The 22,592-nt window shown below is 38.9% G+C and overlaps 1 protein-coding gene across 13 annotated transcripts in view; it reads right to left on the bottom strand.

Moving 5' to 3' along the window:
* Positions 1 to 17,316: 17,316 nt before the first annotated feature.
* Positions 17,317 to 22,592, bottom strand: part of LOC108713553 (myomegalin) — a 102,998-nt gene continuing 97,722 nt past the window's right edge. For 10 of the 13 annotated variants that reach the window (XM_041590680.1, XM_041590682.1, XM_041590679.1 and 7 more), the window contains 3 exons: positions 22,324 to 22,370; positions 21,588 to 21,639; positions 17,317 to 20,441 (listed from right to left, as the gene is read on the bottom strand). In XM_041590680.1, coding sequence (XP_041446614.1) covers positions 20,299 to 20,441; positions 21,588 to 21,639; positions 22,324 to 22,370 — 242 coding nt within the window. In that variant the 3' untranslated portion in view covers positions 17,317 to 20,298. The remainder of the gene's footprint in view (positions 20,442 to 21,587; positions 21,640 to 22,323; positions 22,371 to 22,592) is intronic. The other 3 variants (XM_041590677.1, XM_041590678.1, XM_041590675.1) reach the window with 2 other exon arrangements.

Genomic DNA, 22,592 nt, shown 5'->3' with positions numbered 1-22,592 from the left:
GTTCAGCATCTCATGATAGTTTGGCACTTAACATTACTGATGCAGTCTCATATGCCAAAACTTTATTTGTGCAGCGCCACAACCCATCAAAGTATTTCAGCAGTCCCGACATGCCAACATGTTAGTGGGGAGTCTTTCATCCCAACAGTTTATTGATGTAGTCCCCTATCCAAACAAGTTACTGGTGCACTTATACATGCCAAGAAATTATTGGTACAGTCTCACATCCAAAGAAGTTTGTGTGCAGTCCCAAAGCACACAAATGTATTGATGCAAACCCATACACCAAGCAGGCATGTTCCTTTATTCCAGAAAGAAACTGTTGCTTTTGCAGAAGTTATTATAGTAGTCCCACGCCCCATGAAGTCAATGGTGCAGTCCGGCATGTAAACAAGTCACTTTGCTCAAAAAATGAATGGCGCTGTCCCATAGTATAACACTTTATTGCACTCCTACATTTCAACATTATTCAACATTGCTACAGCCACGTTTATCATCTACAAGGACTCCAAGGTCCTTTTCCATAATGGATTTGCCTAGTGCAGTCCCATTAAGGGTATAAGTGGCTTGGATATTTTTACATCCCAGGTGCATGACTTTACATTTATCAACATTGAATCTCATTTGCCACTTAGCTGCCCAGACTGCCAGTTTGTCAAGATCGTGTTGCAAGGATGCCACATCCTGGATGGAATTAATTGGGCTGGATAATTTTGTGTCATCTGCAAACACTGATACATTACTTACAACACCCTCCCCTAAGTCATTAATGAACAAGTTAAATAAAAGTGGACCCAATACCGAGCCCTGAGGGACCCCACTAAGACCCTACTCCAAGTAGAGAATGTACCATTAATAACCACCTTAACACACCGTATAGATCTCAATATCATCAATCGAAAATGGTGAAGGAAAATGGTGAAGGAAGCCACAGACTGCAGAGCGCTGCTGCTTAGTGTTTTATTGTACACACCTGTATATTGTATATCTGTGTGTCTGTGTCTGGTACATGTGTGTATATGTCAGTGGGAAATCTTAGGATTCCATTATGATATGAATGTAGTTGTTGCCATGAAAATATAATCTCTGAAAATGCAACAAAATCATTAAAACGATTAGTAAAAATTCAAACAGAGTGATTAGAAGCCAAATACAAATTTAATAGTCAAGGCAACCATCTTAGGGCAACGACACAATGAAAAAAATTAACGCAACATAAAATAAAACCTACTGCTTTTATATCTGATTTAGCTAAATAGATGTCAGTGGTAAATCTTAGGATTCCAATATGACATGAATATAGTTGCTGCCATGGTAACCTTCTACCCCACCCAAAGCTATACGATTGATATGAGCAGTAGGTATTAAAATATCTCAGAAACATTCTTGTCCCATAGGCTGTTAGTATCAAAATAAAAGTACAATAATTAAACATGAAACCTAAAATGTTTTTTTTTATCTCCAAATTTACAGGAAATAAGTGATGAATTGACCAGATTCGTGAACAGGGCCATGCTGGATACTGTGTGGTGGGTACTGTGGGTGGGTACAGCAGTGCATGTGTGGCTCTGTGGGTGACTGATGCTGCCCTTGGCTTTGCTTGCTGAGCATCTTGACTGGTGGTGCTGGTTACCTGCCTGAGTGCCTGACATATTTCTGCTTGCCTTTGAGGATTCATTGCTCTCTGGTCAATGTGACTTGTCTATCCATTTCCAGGTTCTGCTGGCGAACCAAAGGTCTCAGCCAGTACAGATGAATGAATTTTCTTCAGCGGTCCTCCATGTGCATGTAGAGAGAGCCATGAACCTCGAGGTCAGTACTAATGAACCACTGCTTTGACACTTTGCATTACTGGGCCCCACAACAAGATCTACTTAGGGCCACAAACTTTTATAGTAAAACTGAAGCTCCATTGTTATTTCTCCCTTTTCTGGTGTCCATCTTTATTCTCCTTTTCTTTATTTTAATGTTCTTCTTTCAAGTCTTACAGATGACAGTTGGAAACAAGATGCCAACCACCCTTACTAAAATCAGCGTCCGGAATATTGCTAAAAATGACCTTGGTAATGCTTGATATATATTAGATATCTGGCTACCTGTAGATTTGGGGCTCTATTCCTATACTACAGCATTCATATATTAACCAAAGCTATAAGCTATAGTCAACAACACCAGCTAAAGGGCAGAGGATGGGAAAAGCCAAGTTTTATAATGTAAATCCGTTTTGAATTTATAGATTTTCAGATATTTTCAAATATATTAAAATTACTTTATATCATTAACATTAGACAATGTTACAGTCATTTTCTGTGCTCACATGGGGCAAAACATAATTATCTCTCAAACCTTGAGTAGCGCAGAAAGTGCTGAAAAACCTCAATTATTGCAGAATATTGGAAGTCCCTTGCTTTCTGCAAGTTGCATAAGCTAGAGACAAATACCAGTACATTTCTCATATGTAGGTGGTTCTATGAGAGAGTGAAAAACACAAGTCCGCAATAATAGGGGTTCATAGGGATGATATGTCATTTCTATGTATATCGCAACAGATTATTTTGAGGTTATGAAAAGCATAATAATAATAATAGCATATGTACTGTTAGTTCCCCCTTACTTACTCTTTTCCATCTTGACTGTATTTCTGTTTCTAGTATCATATCAACACCACTGATCCAGAATGGAATGAGGCTTTCAGCTTCCTTATTAAGGACCCCTATAAGGAGGAAGTGCAGTTGTTGGTGAGTAGATCCTGCACCAGTAGATGGTGGTCAGAAGGCTCCTTTGTGCCTTGTCTGCTCTTCTTTGTGCCTTGTTAGCCTCTTTCCCTTATACTCTGTATTTTGCAGGTAGAAGACAGGTATCATGGACCCCTGGGTTCTGTATCTATGCCCATCTGTAGGCTCCTGACGGCAGAAACTCTTAATATCACAGACTGGTTTTGGCTCGGTCGGCCTGAACCTTGTGGTGCTTTACGGGTTACACTCGAGTTGAGGGTAAGTGAAAGGATTCTTATGTAACTGTGTATCATTATTTCTGTCTGTGTTAATAATTATATAAATTTATTATAAAGGGAAATATTATATGGATAACATATATAAGGGCAAGGCCTCTCTAACTGCTTATCCAATCTTTTTTTTTCACACAGATTTTGGTTACTCCCTTACAAGTTGCAAGTTGTGAAAATCAGGAATCCAAAGTTTCCAGCTCTCAACGGCCTAAACATAAGACTATGAATAGGCCAAGAGTAGCCCCCAAGCGGTAAGGAGGATTGCATTGTGGGTAAAGAAGAGGACATCTGTGTAGAGTAGTAGAGGAAAGGTCTGAGAAATTTACTGAATTAACAAATTAAATGAATCTCTTTAATGCTCTGTTTAGTCTACCCAAAGCAGCAACTGATGGAGTGACAACCAGTGTCACTGAACAACCAGAAATATGGAGAGAGATAATGCAGAAAGTAAAGGGAATCCTACGAGCAATAAGAACTGTCTGCAACAAATGAATTCCACTGTGCCATCCAACGACCAAGTGACTTTATACATTATTTCAACTAATGCAAAGATGGCAGATTTGAGATTATTACTGCTTCACTTCCAATTGCACCTATTATGTCAATACAGCCCCTGAAACTGGGAGGGATTTTGGGCGGATATGGGGCATGTTTTGACAACTGGACAATGCATAAATTGTCCTGATTTTGGAGAGGAGGTGTGCCATTTTTTTTATATCTTTCAGTTATATTGAATACAATTTTTAATGGTTTTGTTACTCTGTAACAATGATTGACAATAAAATAAAAATATAATTAATAACATGTATTTTCTTTCTAGCAAAAACAACTGTTAATTATACCCACCAGGAACCCTAGATACTGGAATCTTTAGTTTTTAACACTCAGTAGAAGTATAAAATCTTAAAGGGTAAAACTCACTTTTGGTATGGTGTAGAGAGTGATACCCTAATATTGGCAGCTGGGATCAGTAACCCCTATTTTAAAGCTGGAAAGAGTCAGCTGGGGCCAGTTGGAGTAGTGAGGGCCTCTGATGCGGCAGCTGCGATGGGCCAAGATCCTCCAAGTCCGACGATATGCTCAAGTGGCTCATTTGTGAATGTTCTAGTTCTGTGGTTGCAGAACATTTTTGCAATCTAAATGGCCCATTCTGTATTTAGGTTAAAGGGATGGGAAATTGATCTTGTACTTGAATCTGTACTTATCTGTGACATACTCATACATAGATACATTGAACTGATCCATTTACTGGTCCAAGTGCGACTCTCATTCTATGGCTGGCTGATCAGTCACTCAATATTAACAGGTTCCATTAGCCAATCAGTATTTTCCACTGTGAACAAAAAGCTAATTTTTGTTTGGAGCCAACCATAGAGATTGAACTTCTCTGCCTCTTTGCATCCCTCGGCTTCTAACTGTGGCCATATACACACTTCCACTTCTTTGACTAGGTTCCCAGCAAGCATTTTTGGTATTTGAGTGACTTTAGGAGATTAGGGAGACGTCTGCCATTTTGTTAAAAAAAAAAAAACATTTTTGTCCATGTACCTGTGAAAAGGATGCTGTGAGTTTAATGTTTCTACTGTTAGGAATAAGCTGATTAATAAAGAGTCAATTCAATATGCGCTTCCTCTAAGAGTCAGCCACAAGTCTCCTCCTATCTCCCACCAGCTTAGTGTTCTCTTTATATAAGTTATATCTCTGAAGAGTGATCACCCGCCAACTTCCAACGCTCCTCCACGAGATATAAAGAATAAAGAGATTTGTGCAGAACCGCAAAGTAAGCGGTCAGAACCCTGCTAATAATTGTATTCACAAGGTTCTCCGGTTAGACGTGCGATTGTTATAAGTATAACCGCCAGGCATGCTCGTGGATCTCTGCCACCTGTTCCACTCGTCCTCCTCAGTTGCATTTCACTTCCTGGTTGCCTCCTGTAGCTATGGGTCTTCCGGAGGATAAAACTGCACAAAGCTCTGTGGGCTTGAAATCTGTCCCGGCAGACACAAAAGGAAAAGCTCAGAGGATTCTTTTTATCTTTTATCAGTGATCATAGATATCCAAACTTATACTTAAAATAGGAATGTTCAACCTAACTCGTTTCGTCAATTTCTCACTTCATCAGAGGTTCATATTGAGCCAATTCAATCAGTCCTGTTATACCCCTTCTTATTAAAATATGCCATTTCATTGGCTAATCAGATCATTTGAATAATTAGAGGTAATTCATAATATCTAAATTAAAAACTCTTCCTAAAACACAATAAATAAACAAATAAGTAAAATGAACAGACAGATAAATACAGAAATATATAAATGTATATACAGAGCAATACATATGGAAATCCTGCACAAATTCATAGAAAGCAATTAAAAGGGACCCATCACCCAAAAAAAATTATTCAAAATCCTATTTTATCACATTAGTCAAGCAAAATGAACTTTAATTACACTATATAAATTATTTGAATCTTGTTTCCTTCAGTCTGGGAATTCAAAATGATAGCAAGCAGACAGGAGCCATTTTGTGGACACTGTTTTTAAGGAAAGCCTTGTATTATCTCAGAATCTTGTTTATGCACCAGAATAGGGGACCTGATGTCCATCCCCATGCACTGGCTACACAATTAAATTGTAAAGAGAACGGGGGGATATGTGGAGAGCAGTTACATCTAGAAAGTGCTGAATGGAAAGTGAAAGTAATTGTCTACCCCGCCTCTATGCCCATGGCATAGAGGAGGAGCAGACAATATTTGATTGACAGCTGAGATTTTTAAATGAGTTTACAACAGCTATGAATGCTTTAATAAAAAATAGAAATTGTATTTCATGTTTAATTTGAGAAGGACTTTTATTATACAGATTTTTGTGTCTGGGTGACAGGTCCACTTTAAAATCTAGCTCTATATTAAAGCCAGAGGGTGCTAATGTCTTTAATGTTATAATCCATTTTGTTTTTTCCTGGGATATTATTTGTACATTTTCCCCCCTCTCCAATTTCTACATTTTTGTGAGATGCCTGTTAGCTTAAGTACACTGGGATCACTATTGTGATATTTTAAAAAATGTTCCGAGACACTATGGGGCAAATTTACTTACCTGCGAAAATTCGCCAGCACTGGCTTCGCACACAGCAACACTTCGGCAGGCCTAAATTCGCCTGGACAATGCTAATTCACGAAGATCCGAAGTTGCGCACAGGGTAACGAACATTTGCGAAGTTGGGCAAGCAAAAATATGATCAGCAGTTTTAAGTTACTCTAGCGTTGGCTAATTTGCATACAGCGTGCAGTTAAAGTACAATGGTCGTATATGCTACAGCAAATACATTATACTACACAAGGCCAGGGAACCTTAATAACATTATATAAAGTTGTTATATTGCCCTACACATGTGCCCACAGTACAGTTTAGGTGCCATATGCTATCAAATGTAGGGGGGAAGGAGGGTACCCCAAAAAAAATTTTCAATCTTTTTGAGCCTATCACCCTGTAAAAAGGATGCCAGCGTTTTTTGGGACTTAGAAAGATTTTCAACAAAATTTCAAGTAAGTCCTATCTCCATTGCACTTTGCCTGGTCTGAGGTGGCAAAGGCAAGTCTGGTGATAGAGGTAACGTTCAGTAAAATTAAAAACTTTGAGTGCGAAGTTGTGAAAGAGTCTATCTCCTTCTCTGGTGTAGTGCCGAAATGACGTCACGCTGGCGAATTTTTGACAGCGTTAGCCACTTCGCCCTTTAGTAAATTTCCCCCTATGCATTTTTAAACCTTTATTGATGTTTCTTATATGTTCACCAATTCTCACACTTAATTTTCTTGTTGTTCTCCCCACATACTGTTTCCCCAGGGGTGCTTTGCCAATGAGGCGAATTGAGGCTGTCTCCTCAGGCGGCAGCGCCCCACTAGATACCAGGGGCAGCAAAAATGCTGCTCCTGGTACTTTAAGAGTGAATTTGCAGGGGAGGGGGGCAGCAGCAACTGCTGCTGCCTCAGGCGGCAGAGGGGCCAGGATCGCCTCTGTATTTCCCACATGTGCACTCTAATAAGTGCACCACGTTGATTGTTTCACAAGTTATTAGTTGTTTGATTTCATATTTTCTATTTGTTTGATTCGATTTGAAGTCACATATTCGTTACTGTTTATCTTTTATGATTTTGCAAGCATTACATTGCATACACTTAACAAAACCCTTACAATTTTCTAACCAAGTTGGTTTGGTGTCCTTTCTTAGAAAGCTGGGGGCTAGATATTGTCATAGGGTACTCGGACGAGTAAAGATAATTGATGGCTGTTCCCCTATCACTTCATGTAAATTCTTGTCCATTCTCAGAACATGCCAATGTTTCTTTAAGATATTGGCAAGTTTGTAGCCTCCTTTGCAGAATTTGGTGGTGAACGGTACACTCTGTCCCTTTATTTTAGTTTTTGTTGCCAATAAATCAGCTCTATCTATTGCATCTACCTGTTTTCTAGCATTATTTATTATCTCTGGCTTATATCCTTTTTCCATAAGATCTTTTTCCAGTGTTCTGTTGATAATCTCTTGGGTTTGAACAGTTTCTTTTTATTCGCCCAAATTGTCCTCGTAGTATATTATTTAACCCCTTTCTGTGATGTGCACTAATGTATGGTGTAAACCCATTACAGGCTGTCTCCTGATGTCCATCCCCATGCACTGGCTACACAATTAAATTGTAAAGAGAACGGGGGGATATGTGGAGAGCAGTTACATCTAGAAAGTGCTGAATGGAAAGTGAAAGTAATTGTCTACCCCGCCTCTATGCCCATGGCATAGAGGAGGAGCAGACAATATTTGATTGACAGCTGAGATTTTTAAATGAGTTTACAACAGCTATGAATGCTTTAATAAAAAATAGAAATTGTATTTCATGTTTAATTTGAGAAGGACTTTTATTATACAGATTTTTGTGTCTGGGTGACAGGTCCACTTTAAAATCTAGCTCTATATTAAAGCCAGAGGGTGCTAATGTCTTTAATGTTATAATCCATTTTGTTTTTTCCTGGGATATTATTTGTACATTTTCCCCCCTCTCCAATTTCTACATTTTTGTGAGATGCCTGTTAGCTTAAGTACACTGGGATCACTATTGTGATATTTTAAAAAATGTTCCGAGACACTATGGGGCAAATTTACTTACCTGCGAAAATTCGCCAGCACTGGCTTCGCACACAGCAACACTTCGGCAGGCCTAAATTCGCCTGGACAATGCTAATTCACGAAGATCCGAAGTTGCGCACAGGGTAACGAACATTTGCGAAGTTGGGCAAGCAAAAATATGATCAGCAGTTTTAAGTTACTCTAGCGTTGGCTAATTTGCATACAGCGTGCAGTTAAAGTACAATGGTCGTATATGCTACAGCAAATACATTATACTACACAAGGCCAGGGAACCTTAATAACATTATATAAAGTTGTTATATTGCCCTACACATGTGCCCACAGTACAGTTTAGGTGCCATATGCTATCAAATGTAGGGGGGAAGGAGGGTACCCCAAAAAAAATTTTCAATCTTTTTGAGCCTATCACCCTGTAAAAAGGATGCCAGCGTTTTTTGGGACTTAGAAAGATTTTCAACAAAATTTCAAGTAAGTCCTATCTCCATTGCACTTTGCCTGGTCTGAGGTGGCAAAGGCAAGTCTGGTGATAGAGGTAACGTTCAGTAAAATTAAAAACTTTGAGTGCGAAGTTGTGAAAGAGTCTATCTCCTTCTCTGGTGTAGTGCCGAAATGACGTCACGCTGGCGAATTTTTGACAGCGTTAGCCACTTCGCCCTTTAGTAAATTTCCCCCTATGCATTTTTAAACCTTTATTGATGTTTCTTATATGTTCACCAATTCTCACACTTAATTTTCTTGTTGTTCTCCCCACATACTGTTTCCCCAGGGGTGCTTTGCCAATGAGGCGAATTGAGGCTGTCTCCTCAGGCGGCAGCGCCCCACTAGATACCAGGGGCAGCAAAAATGCTGCTCCTGGTACTTTAAGAGTGAATTTGCAGGGGAGGGGGGCAGCAGCAACTGCTGCTGCCTCAGGCGGCAGAGGGGCCAGGATCGCCTCTGTATTTCCCACATGTGCACTCTAATAAGTGCACCACGTTGATTGTTTCACAAGTTATTAGTTGTTTGATTTCATATTTTCTATTTGTTTGATTCGATTTGAAGTCACATATTCGTTACTGTTTATCTTTTATGATTTTGCAAGCATTACATTGCATACACTTAACAAAACCCTTACAATTTTCTAACCAAGTTGGTTTGGTGTCCTTTCTTAGAAAGCTGGGGGCTAGATATTGTCATAGGGTACTCGGACGAGTAAAGATAATTGATGGCTGTTCCCCTATCACTTCATGTAAATTCTTGTCCATTCTCAGAACATGCCAATGTTTCTTTAAGATATTGGCAAGTTTGTAGCCTCCTTTGCAGAATTTGGTGGTGAACGGTACACTCTGTCCCTTTATTTTAGTTTTTGTTGCCAATAAATCAGCTCTATCTATTGCATCTACCTGTTTTCTAGCATTATTTATTATCTCTGGCTTATATCCTTTTTCCATAAGATCTTTTTCCAGTGTTCTGTTGATAATCTCTTGGGTTTGAACAGTTTCTTTTTATTCGCCCAAATTGTCCTCGTAGTATATTATTTAACCCCTTTCTGTGATGTGCACTAATGTATGGTGTAAACCCATTACAGGCTGTCTCCTTCTTGTATAAAATGGTCCTCAGGCCATTTGCTACAGTGTATATGTTTAAGTCAAGGAAATTAACAGATTCCTTGTTAAATCCATATGTGAATCTGAGATTGGAGATGTTGCAGTTCAAACTCTTCATTAGATCTTTCAAATTATCCTCCTTTCCAGATTATTATACAAATCGTCAATATATCGTCGCCAGGTGACCAAATTGGTCCCTGGCTGTAGAATTGGATCTATATTAAAGCTCTCCCAATATCCCATACACAGGTTGGCAAAGCTAGGGCCAAATTTGCTTCCCATAGCTGTGCCATTAACTTGCAAGTAGTAATCTCCATCATACCAAAAGTAATTATGTAGTATGAATCGAATACCATCCAAAATGAATCTTTTTTCTGTGGTAGGATGGTAATATCTCTCTCTAAAAAGAAAGAAACTGCTTCCAAACATTGCTCATGATTTATGCATATATATAATGATGTAACATCGCATAGAAGACATTGGTATAGCCTCATAGCCAAAAGATAGGTTATTAGTCCAACCTTCTCTGCAAGTTAACATTAAAGAAGAGAATGCATATTCCTATTAGTTCCTATGTGATCGGCTAAGGAAGCTAAATATTTTAGACAGGTTCTCTAGAACAGAAGCTTTTTTTCTCAGAGTTTACGATGAAAACCATGTAATAGATGGTATTTTAATCCCAATGCATATTTCTTTAATTATACCTCGTTTAGGCTGTTTCCAGTGTAAGCAATTGAATAGTATCTGTTTCTACTTTTTGATAGTATTAGAAACAGACAAGTCCTGAAATAGATTAAAGCTATAATTAGATAACATATTTCAGATCCGTTCTCTCAGTGGTTATTATAAACATTGGAGGCTGTGTGGGTTTAATAAGGAGCAGTTTATTGATCATCTAATAAAAGCTTGTTAAAGCTCTTTCTCTGACAATGTAACAAAGACAGATGCTGCATCTTTATTCCAGTCTTTTCTCCCAGGCTTTTGTGCTATTGGGATAGTATGAGTCTTCTATTATGTAGTTAAAAAAAGAGGTATTGTAACTACTTTAACTAGTATAGGTAAATCTAAAAACAACTGGACTTGCTGAGTAATCAATGAAGACGTTTCACTACTCATCCGAGCAGCTTGTTCAGTTCAACTGACTGGTGTGGGAAATTCTCGGCATATAAACTCTTCCACTAATCCAATCACAACGGCACATTGTAACTCTTCAAAGAGGTGACATCTGAAGAAATTCACAGAGGTGTAGATTCTGTGTAGTTACTATGATAGGATTATCCAATGTGTCATGCAACTACTAGAAAGAGGTGTTACTTGTGAGAGTTGCATGAATGGATGTGTGAAGTGTTCTGAAACTGCCGGGGTACAGAAGTTAGAACAGCATTGTATGTAGCAGACAGGTGGTGTCGAAGGCCCCCGACTCTTTTCAGGGATGGTTTCTCCACCTTGACATGAATCGTCTCTTTCACGCCTCGTTCAAACCAGCGGTCTTCTTTATCCAATATTTGGACCTTGCTATCTTCAAAGGAGTGTACCTTGTCTTTTAAGTGTAGAAAGACAGCTGAGTTTTGCCCTGTAGAGTTCGCCCTCCTATGCTGAGCCATTCGCTTGGTGAGCAGTTGCTTTGTCTCCCCAATGTATAGATCTGTGCACTCCTCGCTACACTGGACTCCGTATACCACAATACTTTGTTTTTCTTTAGGCGTTAGATCCTTTGGGTGTACCAGTTTTTGTCTCAGTGTGTTGCCAGGTTTGAAAAACACAGGGACGTGGTGTTTGTTAAAAATCCTCCTGAGTTTCTCAGACACTCCAGCTACATATGGGATGACTATGTTTCGCCTATTATGTGTCTCCGGGCGCTTATATGTGCCATTGTGATTGGATTAGTGGAAGAGTTTATATGCTGAGAACTGAAGAAGCTGCTCGGATGAGTAGTGAAACGTCTTCATTGATTAATCAGCAAGTCCAGTTGTTTTTAGATTTACCTATAATAGATATACCATGACCTGGATGAATGAAAATCTTCATAGTCGTAACTACTTTAACTTTGTATAAGTCTTTCCAGTCAGTGGCATAACAAGCTGTCACGGGGCCGCCCAGCAAAATAAATTTGGAAGGGTCTGACACCCACCCCTGCAGTGGTATAACTACCAAGGCCCCGGCCTAGGCCTGGCGAGCTGTGTCAGCACCTCCCTCACTGTCAGCTGCCTGAACTTGTACTGCTTCAGGAAGCAAAATTTAGATGCACTGAAAGGGGCTAGAAGAAGGTAATTCCATACAGCAGACCGTGTGGGGCCTTCTTGTTCCCCAGGGTCTGCTATATGGTAGTTACGCCAGCAGGGCCGGATTTACATAGTGAGAGCCCCTAGGCCCAATACCGTTCATCGCCCCTGTCCCCTCCCTTTATTCTTGAAAATGTTCATCATCTCGACCAGAGCAATGAGGATTAGTGCATGGGAAATTAAAAAAAAATATTATATCCTACTGCCCTAGGCCCAGGCCTAGGTGGCCTTTCCACAAATCGGGGCACTTACGCCAGTGCACACAAGTCCTGTTCCCTACCCACTTACCTCCTTGTGTGCACTCGAGAGCTTACTCGCAAGTAGGGTTGCCATCTTTTCTGGATAAAAATACTGGCCTTCCTATATATTTTTTCCCTATTAATAACATTGCGATCAACCATAATTTTTACCGACCTGGCGGGTAATATACCAGACAGGTGGCAACCCTAATCGCAAGTCACGGTGCGCACACCCACTAGGGTTGCCACCTTTTCTTGAAAACAATACAGGCCTTCCTATATTTTTACACATTAATAACATTGGGATCAAGCTTAATTTTTAAGGCCAGCCGGTAAAATACAGAGCAGGTGGCAGCCCTAACGCCCACATATTTTTCATATACAAGGAGGGATTTTTGTGCAACAGACCCCACAATCCCGCTCCCCTGTCCTCTGGGCCCCCTCACAGCCACGGGGTCTGCTGTCTCTATAGTTACGCCACTGTCTCCAAGCTACAGAATAATTAGTGGGGACCCACGTACTTAAGAATATAAACAGACCATGGTTGTTGTGATGGCAAGCCATCAAAAAAAAATTATCAAACTTGGATACACATTTACACAGTAAATATTGCCCTTTCACACCATCGTTGTGTATTATCACCTGACAGAAAAAAATAGCTGGTTCTAACCATAACAGGAAGAAGTGTGGGCACATAAGACTGGGATCTGTCCATTCATTGGCCGGTGTAACCTAGCGTGAATATGTGCCCTTGGTCCCCCCAAGAGGTGCCCACTGCAGTTGTATGGGGAAGGCAGCTTGAAGGACAGATATGTCTAGAACTATAGCAGAATGACCTATACAGCCATGTTTCCGTAAATCAAGACTCACATAATTAGCCTGACCAAATTTTGACTTTTAAAGGGGTGCCTGAGCACCTAAACTACAGAGATCACCTGCTATGTAATTTGTTTGGGGCAGAGGTATTACTAGCCCATGACCTCTATATTACAAGGGGGGCTGCTCTCTCCATAACCAATATCCACATAAAAACTAAAATTAAAAAATGTGTTAACTACGAGGGCAACTTGTCTGCAGAATAGTAATGTTCTCAATCCTCATTTCATCATAAAAATACATGTAATATAAAATCAATTACCTTTAAAATAAATAGGCCACTCTTCAATGTGATTCTCGGGACCTTTCCCATGGCCTCTCATAATTACTGGATATATGCAAGTGTCTGACCGGAGGCAAGACAATAAAGGCAAATCCCTTGTTAAGTATTGTTCAGTATCAATATGAAAAGAATAAACGGCTCTTGCAGCAACTGCCTGTTACTTGGCTTCAGTGCTTAAGTATTTGGAATCTACATGTTCGGTTGTAAAGCAGCTTCAGTATATACTTTATTATTATATTATTATAAACAATTAGGGGCCTATTTATTAAACCTCAATTTTTTTCTGGTTGAGTTTTTAAAGGGGAAAAATGTCAATTTCTAGAGAAAAAAACCCAGAATTTTTCTAGATTTATTATACCCAAAGCTGGTAAAAATCCGAATCCTAAAATACTTCAGTCAATGTCAGATGTCCCTTTTACAATTTGAAGATGTTTCTTGCCATCGTGATCTGCAATGGTTTTGCAAAAAAGTCAAGGTTTTTGGACCACAATTTTGAAAAAGTTGTATGATTCAAGCATCAAATTTGACTTTTGTTCGATCCAATTTTTTGATAAATTAGGTAAATTCGTGGGTGGGAGTTAGGTCGTTTGTTTTAATAAAAAAATGGGAAAAATTTGAGTCCTAGTAAATACCCCCTTAATGTTCCAGGAACTCACCAATGTAACATTTAGCTTTTTATTTAGTAGCTCTCCAGTTTGCAGTAATGTGGTCGCTAAGGTCCAAATTACCCTAGAAACCATGCAATGATTTGAATAAGAGACTGGAATATGAATAGGAGAGGCCGGATTAGAAAGATGAGTAATAAAACGTAGCAATAACAATAATTCTGTATTCTTGCAGAGCAGTTGTTTTTAGATGGGATCAAACCTGAAAGCGGGAAAGAGTCAGAAGAAGAAGGCAAATAATTAAAAAAAACTATAAAAAAATAAATAATGAAGAGCAGTTGAATTGACCATTCTATAACATTCTAAAGTTAACTTTAAGGTGAACCACTTTTTCTAATTAAGAGTTACAGTATTTATCTTTTTTAGAATAAGCAGGCTGTAAAATAATTATAAAATTATATATTCATATAGAGAGGTTGAGACCGTGACTCTCCGATTACTGTACAGCACTAACTACTAAATGATGCCCAGTTGATTTGCACTTTGGGCCCAGATACAGCTGAAATGCACACTGGTGGCCCAGAAATTAATAATAAGCTGGTAAACTTTTAAAATATCCAGTACTCGTGAAAAATCTTTACCTTGTGCCCATTTCTACAATGAATTAGTCATAGCACTGAACCTTGGGTTGGTGCATTAAATTGCATTTGCTTTTATTAGGGAATTGGATTAAAAAAAAATAAATGTTTTCAAACCTTGTGCCCAAGAATATACCAATATAATATAAATATAAAATGTTTTGCAACAGTGCCCCCTACTGCTCATAATAGTGTAGTCATTTTGTCCAGAAGAGTTTAATGGACAAGAACTTTATATATAATAATTATATATATAGACAGTGCTAGAGCTTTTGCGCTTGTAGATTATTCTTTTTAAATATTCTCACGCATGAGACACTCTGGTAAGTAACACTGTTACTAACAATATTTGAACCTGCAGTGAAGATTTGGGGACAAACTGAATTCAATGGTATTTCCAAAGGGGTTGTTGTTTTATATGATGTAGTAGAGTATGATGTACACATCAATTTTGATTTAAACCAGTTGTGTAACTTGAGGTTATTGAGCCCCACTCCAATATTTATTTAACTTACTGAATGCCACAATAAAGGAAGTATTGAGACAAGTGTCTGATACAGCACAAATTGGGGTTTATAATATCAAGGGTCACAGCCCTCAGTTTACCATAAAATAGATTTGCCAGGAGCTCTATGACCATTGCTAATGCCATATATATATGGGACCTGTTATCTTAATGCTCAGGAAGGACCTGGGGTTTTCCAGATAATTGATCTTTCCGATAGACTGGTTTTGATTTGAGTAAGGATTAATATATAGTCTGGATTAAGTACAAGGTACGGTTTTATTATTAAGGAGAAAACAGTAATTATTTTTAAAAATCTGGATTATTTGGATAAAATGGAGTCTATGGTAGATGAGCGTTCTGTAATTCGGAGCTTTTTGGATAATGGATCCAATATCTGAACTGGATAATAATAATAGCTCTTGCAAAAGAGAAATGTGCTGAAATTTACAAAACATAAAACCCCCTACACCAGTGCTGTCCAATTGGCGGTCCTATGCTTCCTGTGTGTGCCATACTCTGCCTGCATTATGCTCCCTGTGTGTGCCATACTCTGCCTTCCCTATGCTCTCTGTGTGTGCCATACACTGCCTGCCCTATACTCCCTGTGTGTGCCATACTCTGCCCGTCCTATGCTCTCTGTGTGTGCCATACTCTGCGTTCCCTATGCTCCTTGTGTGTGCCATACTCATACTCTGTGCCTCATATGAGTGAAATCCCTGCAATGAGCACCAACCATTTGGTTTTTAGGTGTGCTACCACAATTAATGTGGGTATGGACTTGTTGTAACATGGGTGTGGTTTAAAAATAGGGAGTGGTCAACACTGGCTTCCATTATCGGCCCTCCACCATGTAGGCCAGAAAAATTCCAGCCCCCTAATTTTCAAGGTGAACAATATTTAACTTGAACATTTGGAGCAGTATACTTCATATAATCTCTATCACTTTCACAACCTTTAAAGGGGCTTTTCACCTTTAATTAACGTTTAGAATGATATTCTGAGTCAAATTTGCAACTTGTCTTCATTTTCTTGTCTTCTTTGGAATTTAGGCAGCTACTTGGTTGCTAGGGTCTAGTTTACCCTAACAACCAGGCCAGTGAGAGACAGGAAGACAAATATGAGAGGGGCTGAATATAAAGGCAAGCAAGAAAAACTACCAACAACAATAAAAGTGTAGCCTCAGTCACTCCCATTTGAAAGCTGGAAAGAGGCAGAAGAAGGAGGCAGATAATTAAAAAACTGTAAAAAATATAAATAGTAAAACTTACTTAAAGCTAATTTAAAGGTGAACTACACCAATTGTGGTTATATCTATGGTCAGCTATTGTTACAACACCCTTAGGGGTCTCTGACAATGGAGAGACTAGTGCTACTCCCAACTGGCTCTCCTGCTCTGTGACAATCCTATGGCTGAGTACATCCTCTGGGTGGCGCTGCTGCTGCTTCTCAATGAGCTCAGGGGTCGTCTGCAGTTGCCCTCCAGCTTAACCCCCTTTTTCATTCACTCTCTTAAGGTCTCTGCTGGTGAATTGGTACATAGATGCAAAGATCCCAACGCACAAATCCTCAATTCTTACGATTTTCGGACCGTGTGTGGAGCGTCCAAACATTTTTCGTGCCATGGAGATCAGTTTAGAAGATTTGTGTCGGCTGCCGATAATTTCTCTTTGTGTATTGCCGATCTGATGATTTCAGTGGGAGACTGTCACTAGCTTCTGTCAAGACATAACTTTTCGGATCTTTGCGGCTATGTCCAGCTTTAGTGTCATGGCTCATTTGACATAGACAGAAGCCCTAAGATGCTAGAGCTGTGGGACTATTTAAACTCTTTTGAAACATAATTAGATACATTTTTGGAAGCTGCTGTTTCCATTGTTGGCTGGGGCAAATTCTACAGCTGTGAATCAGGAAAAACACAACAAAATACACTGATTTTATACAGGCTTGGTGTTGCTCACCTACATGCTGGCTGTATGTTTCTATGTACCTTAATCTATGCCCCACTCAGGGGTCTCACAGATATTGGGGGTCCCTTTCTAGGCATATTTGCAAGCTCACTCATGTATAGGATTGACTACACAGATCAGGGGGGGTGAGCGATAGAATTATTCATTGAGAACAGATATAACAAATATGGAGAACAAACTACAAACATTTGTTTATTTTTCTTTTTATTATAGATCCACCATAAAGGAAAAACCTATGTTCATATTTTTGTCTTTGCCATTTTTTTTTTTTCGTTTTCATTTTCAATAATCTTCCCAAAGCGTATGGGAGGCAGGCGCTTGCATCATAACATAATAAAACTACTAGGTATTGTCAGAGCTATACACATCACTTCCACACCATTTATTTACAGATATACACATAATGTACATACACCACTGGGCAGACTTACTAAAATCCCCACCCCCCCCAAAAAAATAAAAATGGTGCTAAAGGTTCAGTAGCAAACATATATATCTAGGTGTATTTTTACATCAACACAAACCTTACTGATTAAAGATTAAATGGGTGAGTTGGGAATGAGGCTCTTGCTGGTATGCCATGGGCTTAATTGCTCAAGTCATTAAATAATTCCCCTAATCGCATTTTTAGGTGTTAATAGGTCATGCCAGGATTTTCACATGACTCCCATTAAATTTGAGGCATGGAAAAAAATGTTGTGTCCTGCATTTTCCATTAGCATAATGATATCCCACAAGTGCACATGAGAGAAACCATGTTTTTGGATCTGGGGCATTACAGCTGAGCCATATCTTTTACCCCAGCAAACATACTTGAAGCCACCAGAGTTAGAGTTAGAGCTCTAAGGACATCCAACATTAGCTAGTTAATCCACCATCTTAATGATGCCTAATGCAAGCCTGGATACTAACTCCACCAATATAAGGAACTTTACTGTAGAAATATACCTAGATATATTTTAAGCTACTGAACAAAGAATAATCTAGCACCACATTGTTTCCTGGCATCCACAATACTGTCCATTTCCAATACAGAGGAGGCCCTTTGTTTATGCAATGCTGTGACAAACTCATAAAAACAAATTTCTAATAAAGGTAAACAGCCAATAATGTATTTTCCCAAAATTTTACGTCTCCATAAATAAACCTAAATCTACTTATAAAATATACTGTACACTGCGCAAATAAAATATGGCACACCATCTAACTGTATACATTAGCATTAGCAGCTGACCCATCCTGTCTCCAACTGCAGGGCTGTCATATATAACTTAATAGCAAGAACAAAACCCAACTAACACCACAAGCAAAATAAAAAGGCAGGTAATTTACAAGTGCATCTGTTTAAAGGAAAGGAGGTATATATTAATATACATAATAGAACGATGTAAGGCTTTCAGCCGTAACATCAAAGGTAATTTAATTGAACGTTTCTTAGATGTGTCCATCGTTGATTGTCACCTTGTGGCTTTCAAGATCGGTCAACTCCCACTGAAGAGCCACCGGTTTGGCTATTCCTGTTGTTTTAGAAATACTGAAGTTTTATTTATAAAATAGCTCAAGCTTTTGTAGGTCAGTAGTAGGACCTTATAAAATGGCACTGGCAAGCCAAGAGCTAGCTGCTGCATTCCTTAAAAAATACTGCTGGTCTTCAGCTCATTAACTAGGCCAAACAAATCTTGACTCCCTAGTACATAATCTTTTTCGGGTTCTAGATTTTCTGCACAGAGACAACAATAAATAAACAACCCAGGTGACCTTACGTTAGAAAGACATTGCTAAATCCCATGTTGACTCTACATGACATGTACTGTCAAACTCTTCATATTCACTAACATTTGCAGGAATCCACTTCAGTAGGCTTCCTAAACTTGCTTTGTGCTGGTAAATTGGTGCCAGTCTCATGCGTCCAGTGTTTTAATCACATCAGCTACTGGATAGTTGGATTTCCAGAAGAAATATATGCAAATGTTCCTTGGCTCTCTACAGGTACTTGTTTGCATTGTTTCGATGAATAAAAGTTCTGCAGGCCATAATACTTTAAATGAAGACAATAGTTATCTGTGTACTGTACGCCCATTCCTGCTACCCAGTAACCATCAATTCTTCCTCTTCCTCACTTGCACTGGAGTTTTGCAAGTGCCACCTTAATTGATGCAGGTCAGGTGGTCAGGACGGTCATTGTTGGTGTTATTTTGAGTACCCAAATTCTCACAAATATGAAGGATAAAAAAGATTTTTAAAGCCACCATGAGTCCATCATATCTACTTGTTTTGTCATTCTTCATATAATCCAACTAGTCTTCATGGATATTTAGATACAAGTGTGGAAGATTCTTCAAATGCTAATTTCTCTGTCATATTGCAACAAAATATTTTCATTTGGATTTTCTCATGATTGTACTGGAAGACCAGATCACACGGTTAAAAGGAAGGACCATTCTGATCATTTTTTTCCAGACAGTGGTAGTTATAAATACTAACAGTTCTGATATCCATGTATAGTTCATTTTGATTTTCAGCTGATAATAAACTACCAATTTGTTTATCTTGTAACCTCCATCATATTTTGTTTATATAAGGTTGAAATTATGGCAGTTGTAGTGCGAAGGTTGTAAAAACAGAGCATCTACTCAATCACAGCAAAATATGTAAAAAGCAGAGCCTGGCTGCTGGCTGATAGAGAAAAATCTACCTGGCTGCTCGTTGATAGAGAACACCTCGATCCAGACGTCTATAAACGTCTTGTATTTGGCCTCCTTTTTGGTATAAAATTTGGTAAGACCCCATTTATTCATTACATGATTGCGGATATACTGATACATGACCATAACTGTTACCATGCTATAGTTCACGGAATTACAATCCATAAAGCAATTCATCCTTCATGATGGGCCTCCCTTTCCACAGCATTGGGAATCTATGGGAGCTAGTCAGTCCCATGTTTTGGAAACCAATGCTACCGTTCATGTTTATGGGGAACAATATTCAATGCAATCCTGCTTGAACAAAAATATTATTGCAATGTCAAGAATGTTCATTTAAACAAGTGTAACAGTGAAAAGTTCATATGGACTATGGGCCTTTTTGTGTTCTGGCAATAGATACATTTTTCTTTTCATCCAACCAGCACCCAGGGTGTAACCTTCATCTTTGGAAGGTTGCATTGTTACTGAGTAGCTTGGATCAATCTGTGGCAAGCCCAGTGATCCGGGCACTTTATGGATTTCAGCTGAGGTTTCTTTCGAGGCGGTTCTTGGAAGACGTCCATTAGATGGCTTTGTAACTTTGCTGATCTCTGCTGCACCGAACCTAGAGTAGAGTAGGAGTACAATTAGAGAAATCCAGGAAGAGAGCGAGTAGCAAGAGAGTAATCCAAATACCACTCATAATGTCAGTAAATGATGAATCTTTATGCTAGTCCTCAAAGCTCATTTCATAAAGGATTACAAGCAAAGAAAAGGGGTTGCAAGTAACAATTCATGCTAATGGCAACATGTGTGCAAAGACGCAATCAATGTCAGTATGGCTTTGTTGTAAGATAAAATACAGACTCAAACTTAAAATGATTATAGGATGAGGCAAGGATGTCAGTAATGTCTTGAAACACAAGGACACTGTTGTTTATGCGACAAAATTAACATACAGATGAAGCCACTTGGATTTGTGAGTTAAATGCGTCATGACTCAGAGTTAATTGAAGAAACTGTGTTATCTAAAGTTATCTTAACTCATTTAATGCATTTAACCTTTTCATTAGCATACCAAAGCACCATTGTTCACAATGGTGAATGCTTTAATTAGATGGGATGTTGTGTCACAGTTTTCTGTGTTAAATGAGATAAATGGGATATCTTTGTTTAGTTATTCTGTGTCAAACAGACAAACCAAAGTGGCTGCATCTGTACATGCTAAAATTCGTTTAGATACAGACATTAGCCCCCAACATCTGTACCGTGCCAGATACTGCTCGCACTTTCTCCATCTAACCCCCCAGTGTAATTTGCAAATGGTATATTAATTGAGAGTTTAGTTTTAGAACTAAAGGCCACATGAAACACTTAATATTCTGCCAAAGAGTCTCCAAAAAATAATCTCCAAATGCAAGAGCACTTTTTTTCCACCTATATGTCTCATTTAATGCTGATGTATCAGTGTGGTTTTGCTGCCCATTGCATAGCTTGAGGAATCACTGGGTCTGGCACTGCAGCCTATCACAATGGGCTCTTCCAGGACATAAGAAGGCACAATGGATTACATGGTCCTCAGTTTAAAACAACAGATCTGACTGAGGAGTAAGCATGCAAAAGCCTGGGTCTCAGGAATGGGGGGCTGATATCTATACGCACAGAAAAAGTCAAACTTGAAGCACATGGATATTAAAACAAAATGGAGAGCTAAGCTGAGAACCCGGCAGAGAGCTGCTCATACAGCACAGGCGGGATGGCCATCTGTTACCTTTGCCAAGAGGCTTTCCAGAAGAAACCTTGAGACTATTCTTCTGAACAGGCTCCAGAAATAAAATGTACATGGATGAAACACAAGAGCAAGTCAGAAATGTGCATAATAATTGGTTTTAATTCTGCAGCATAAGGTCTTTTTTACACAAGAGACTTGGTCAGGCTTTATATCATTGATTACGGACTATTAACAAAACAACAGAACTACAGAAATCTGTTTTGTTGCCTTGCTGAAGTTGTGAAAAGTCAGAATACTGTACAATCAAACCTGACTGATCAAATATCTTGTGCAAACTAGGATTCAGTCTGCCAAATAGCCTTTAATAAATGCATGGAAGATCCATTATCACATCCTGCTGGATTTAATGCAAGGCACTGTTGGCTAGAATATGCAAATGGTGTTTCAGACTGATATGACGAGACTCACATGGGGAGCAAAATTCAGCATTCATCTGTCCTAGCCGAAACACATGAAAAGAGCCTAAGCAAAGATGGCCAAACTGTGGCTACCTGGAAGTTGCTGGGCGACTACTTTTAACAAGGCAATCATCCGTAGAATGCCAAAGATAAATTAGGATCAAGAACTTTGGAAAACAGTTGTAATCATTCACTACAAACATGTGAAAACAAGACTGCTTTCCAATAAAAGGTCTATGGATATTTACATGGCAACACTGGGGACTACTTAATTAATTGTAAGCAACAATTGCTTTATGTCTGCGCGTATCTCTTACCTCTAAATTTGACTTTGCCTTCTTCAGCACATCATGTGTTCTGGTAACTAAATGAGAATGAAAACATATATCCACTTGTGATTTCATACATCAAGCTGTACTAACATACCTGGTACAGACCACATAACCCCAGTATTATCACAGCCTTGGTGTGAAAGAATTTTAAAGGGACAGAGATACTACAAGTCAAGATGCTCCAGTACAAATTAACCTTTCTTTCACTGTATGGGATTAAATAGGGACAATGTAATTCAAGCATTAAATAACCT

The sequence above is a fragment of the Xenopus laevis genome, chromosome 4L, assembly GCF_017654675.1.
Source record: "Xenopus laevis strain J_2021 chromosome 4L, Xenopus_laevis_v10.1, whole genome shotgun sequence".
Taxonomy (NCBI): Eukaryota; Metazoa; Chordata; class Amphibia; order Anura; family Pipidae; genus Xenopus; species Xenopus laevis.
Note: the sequence above shows the minus strand (reverse complement) of the source record. Positions and strands in the feature narration are given on the sequence as shown.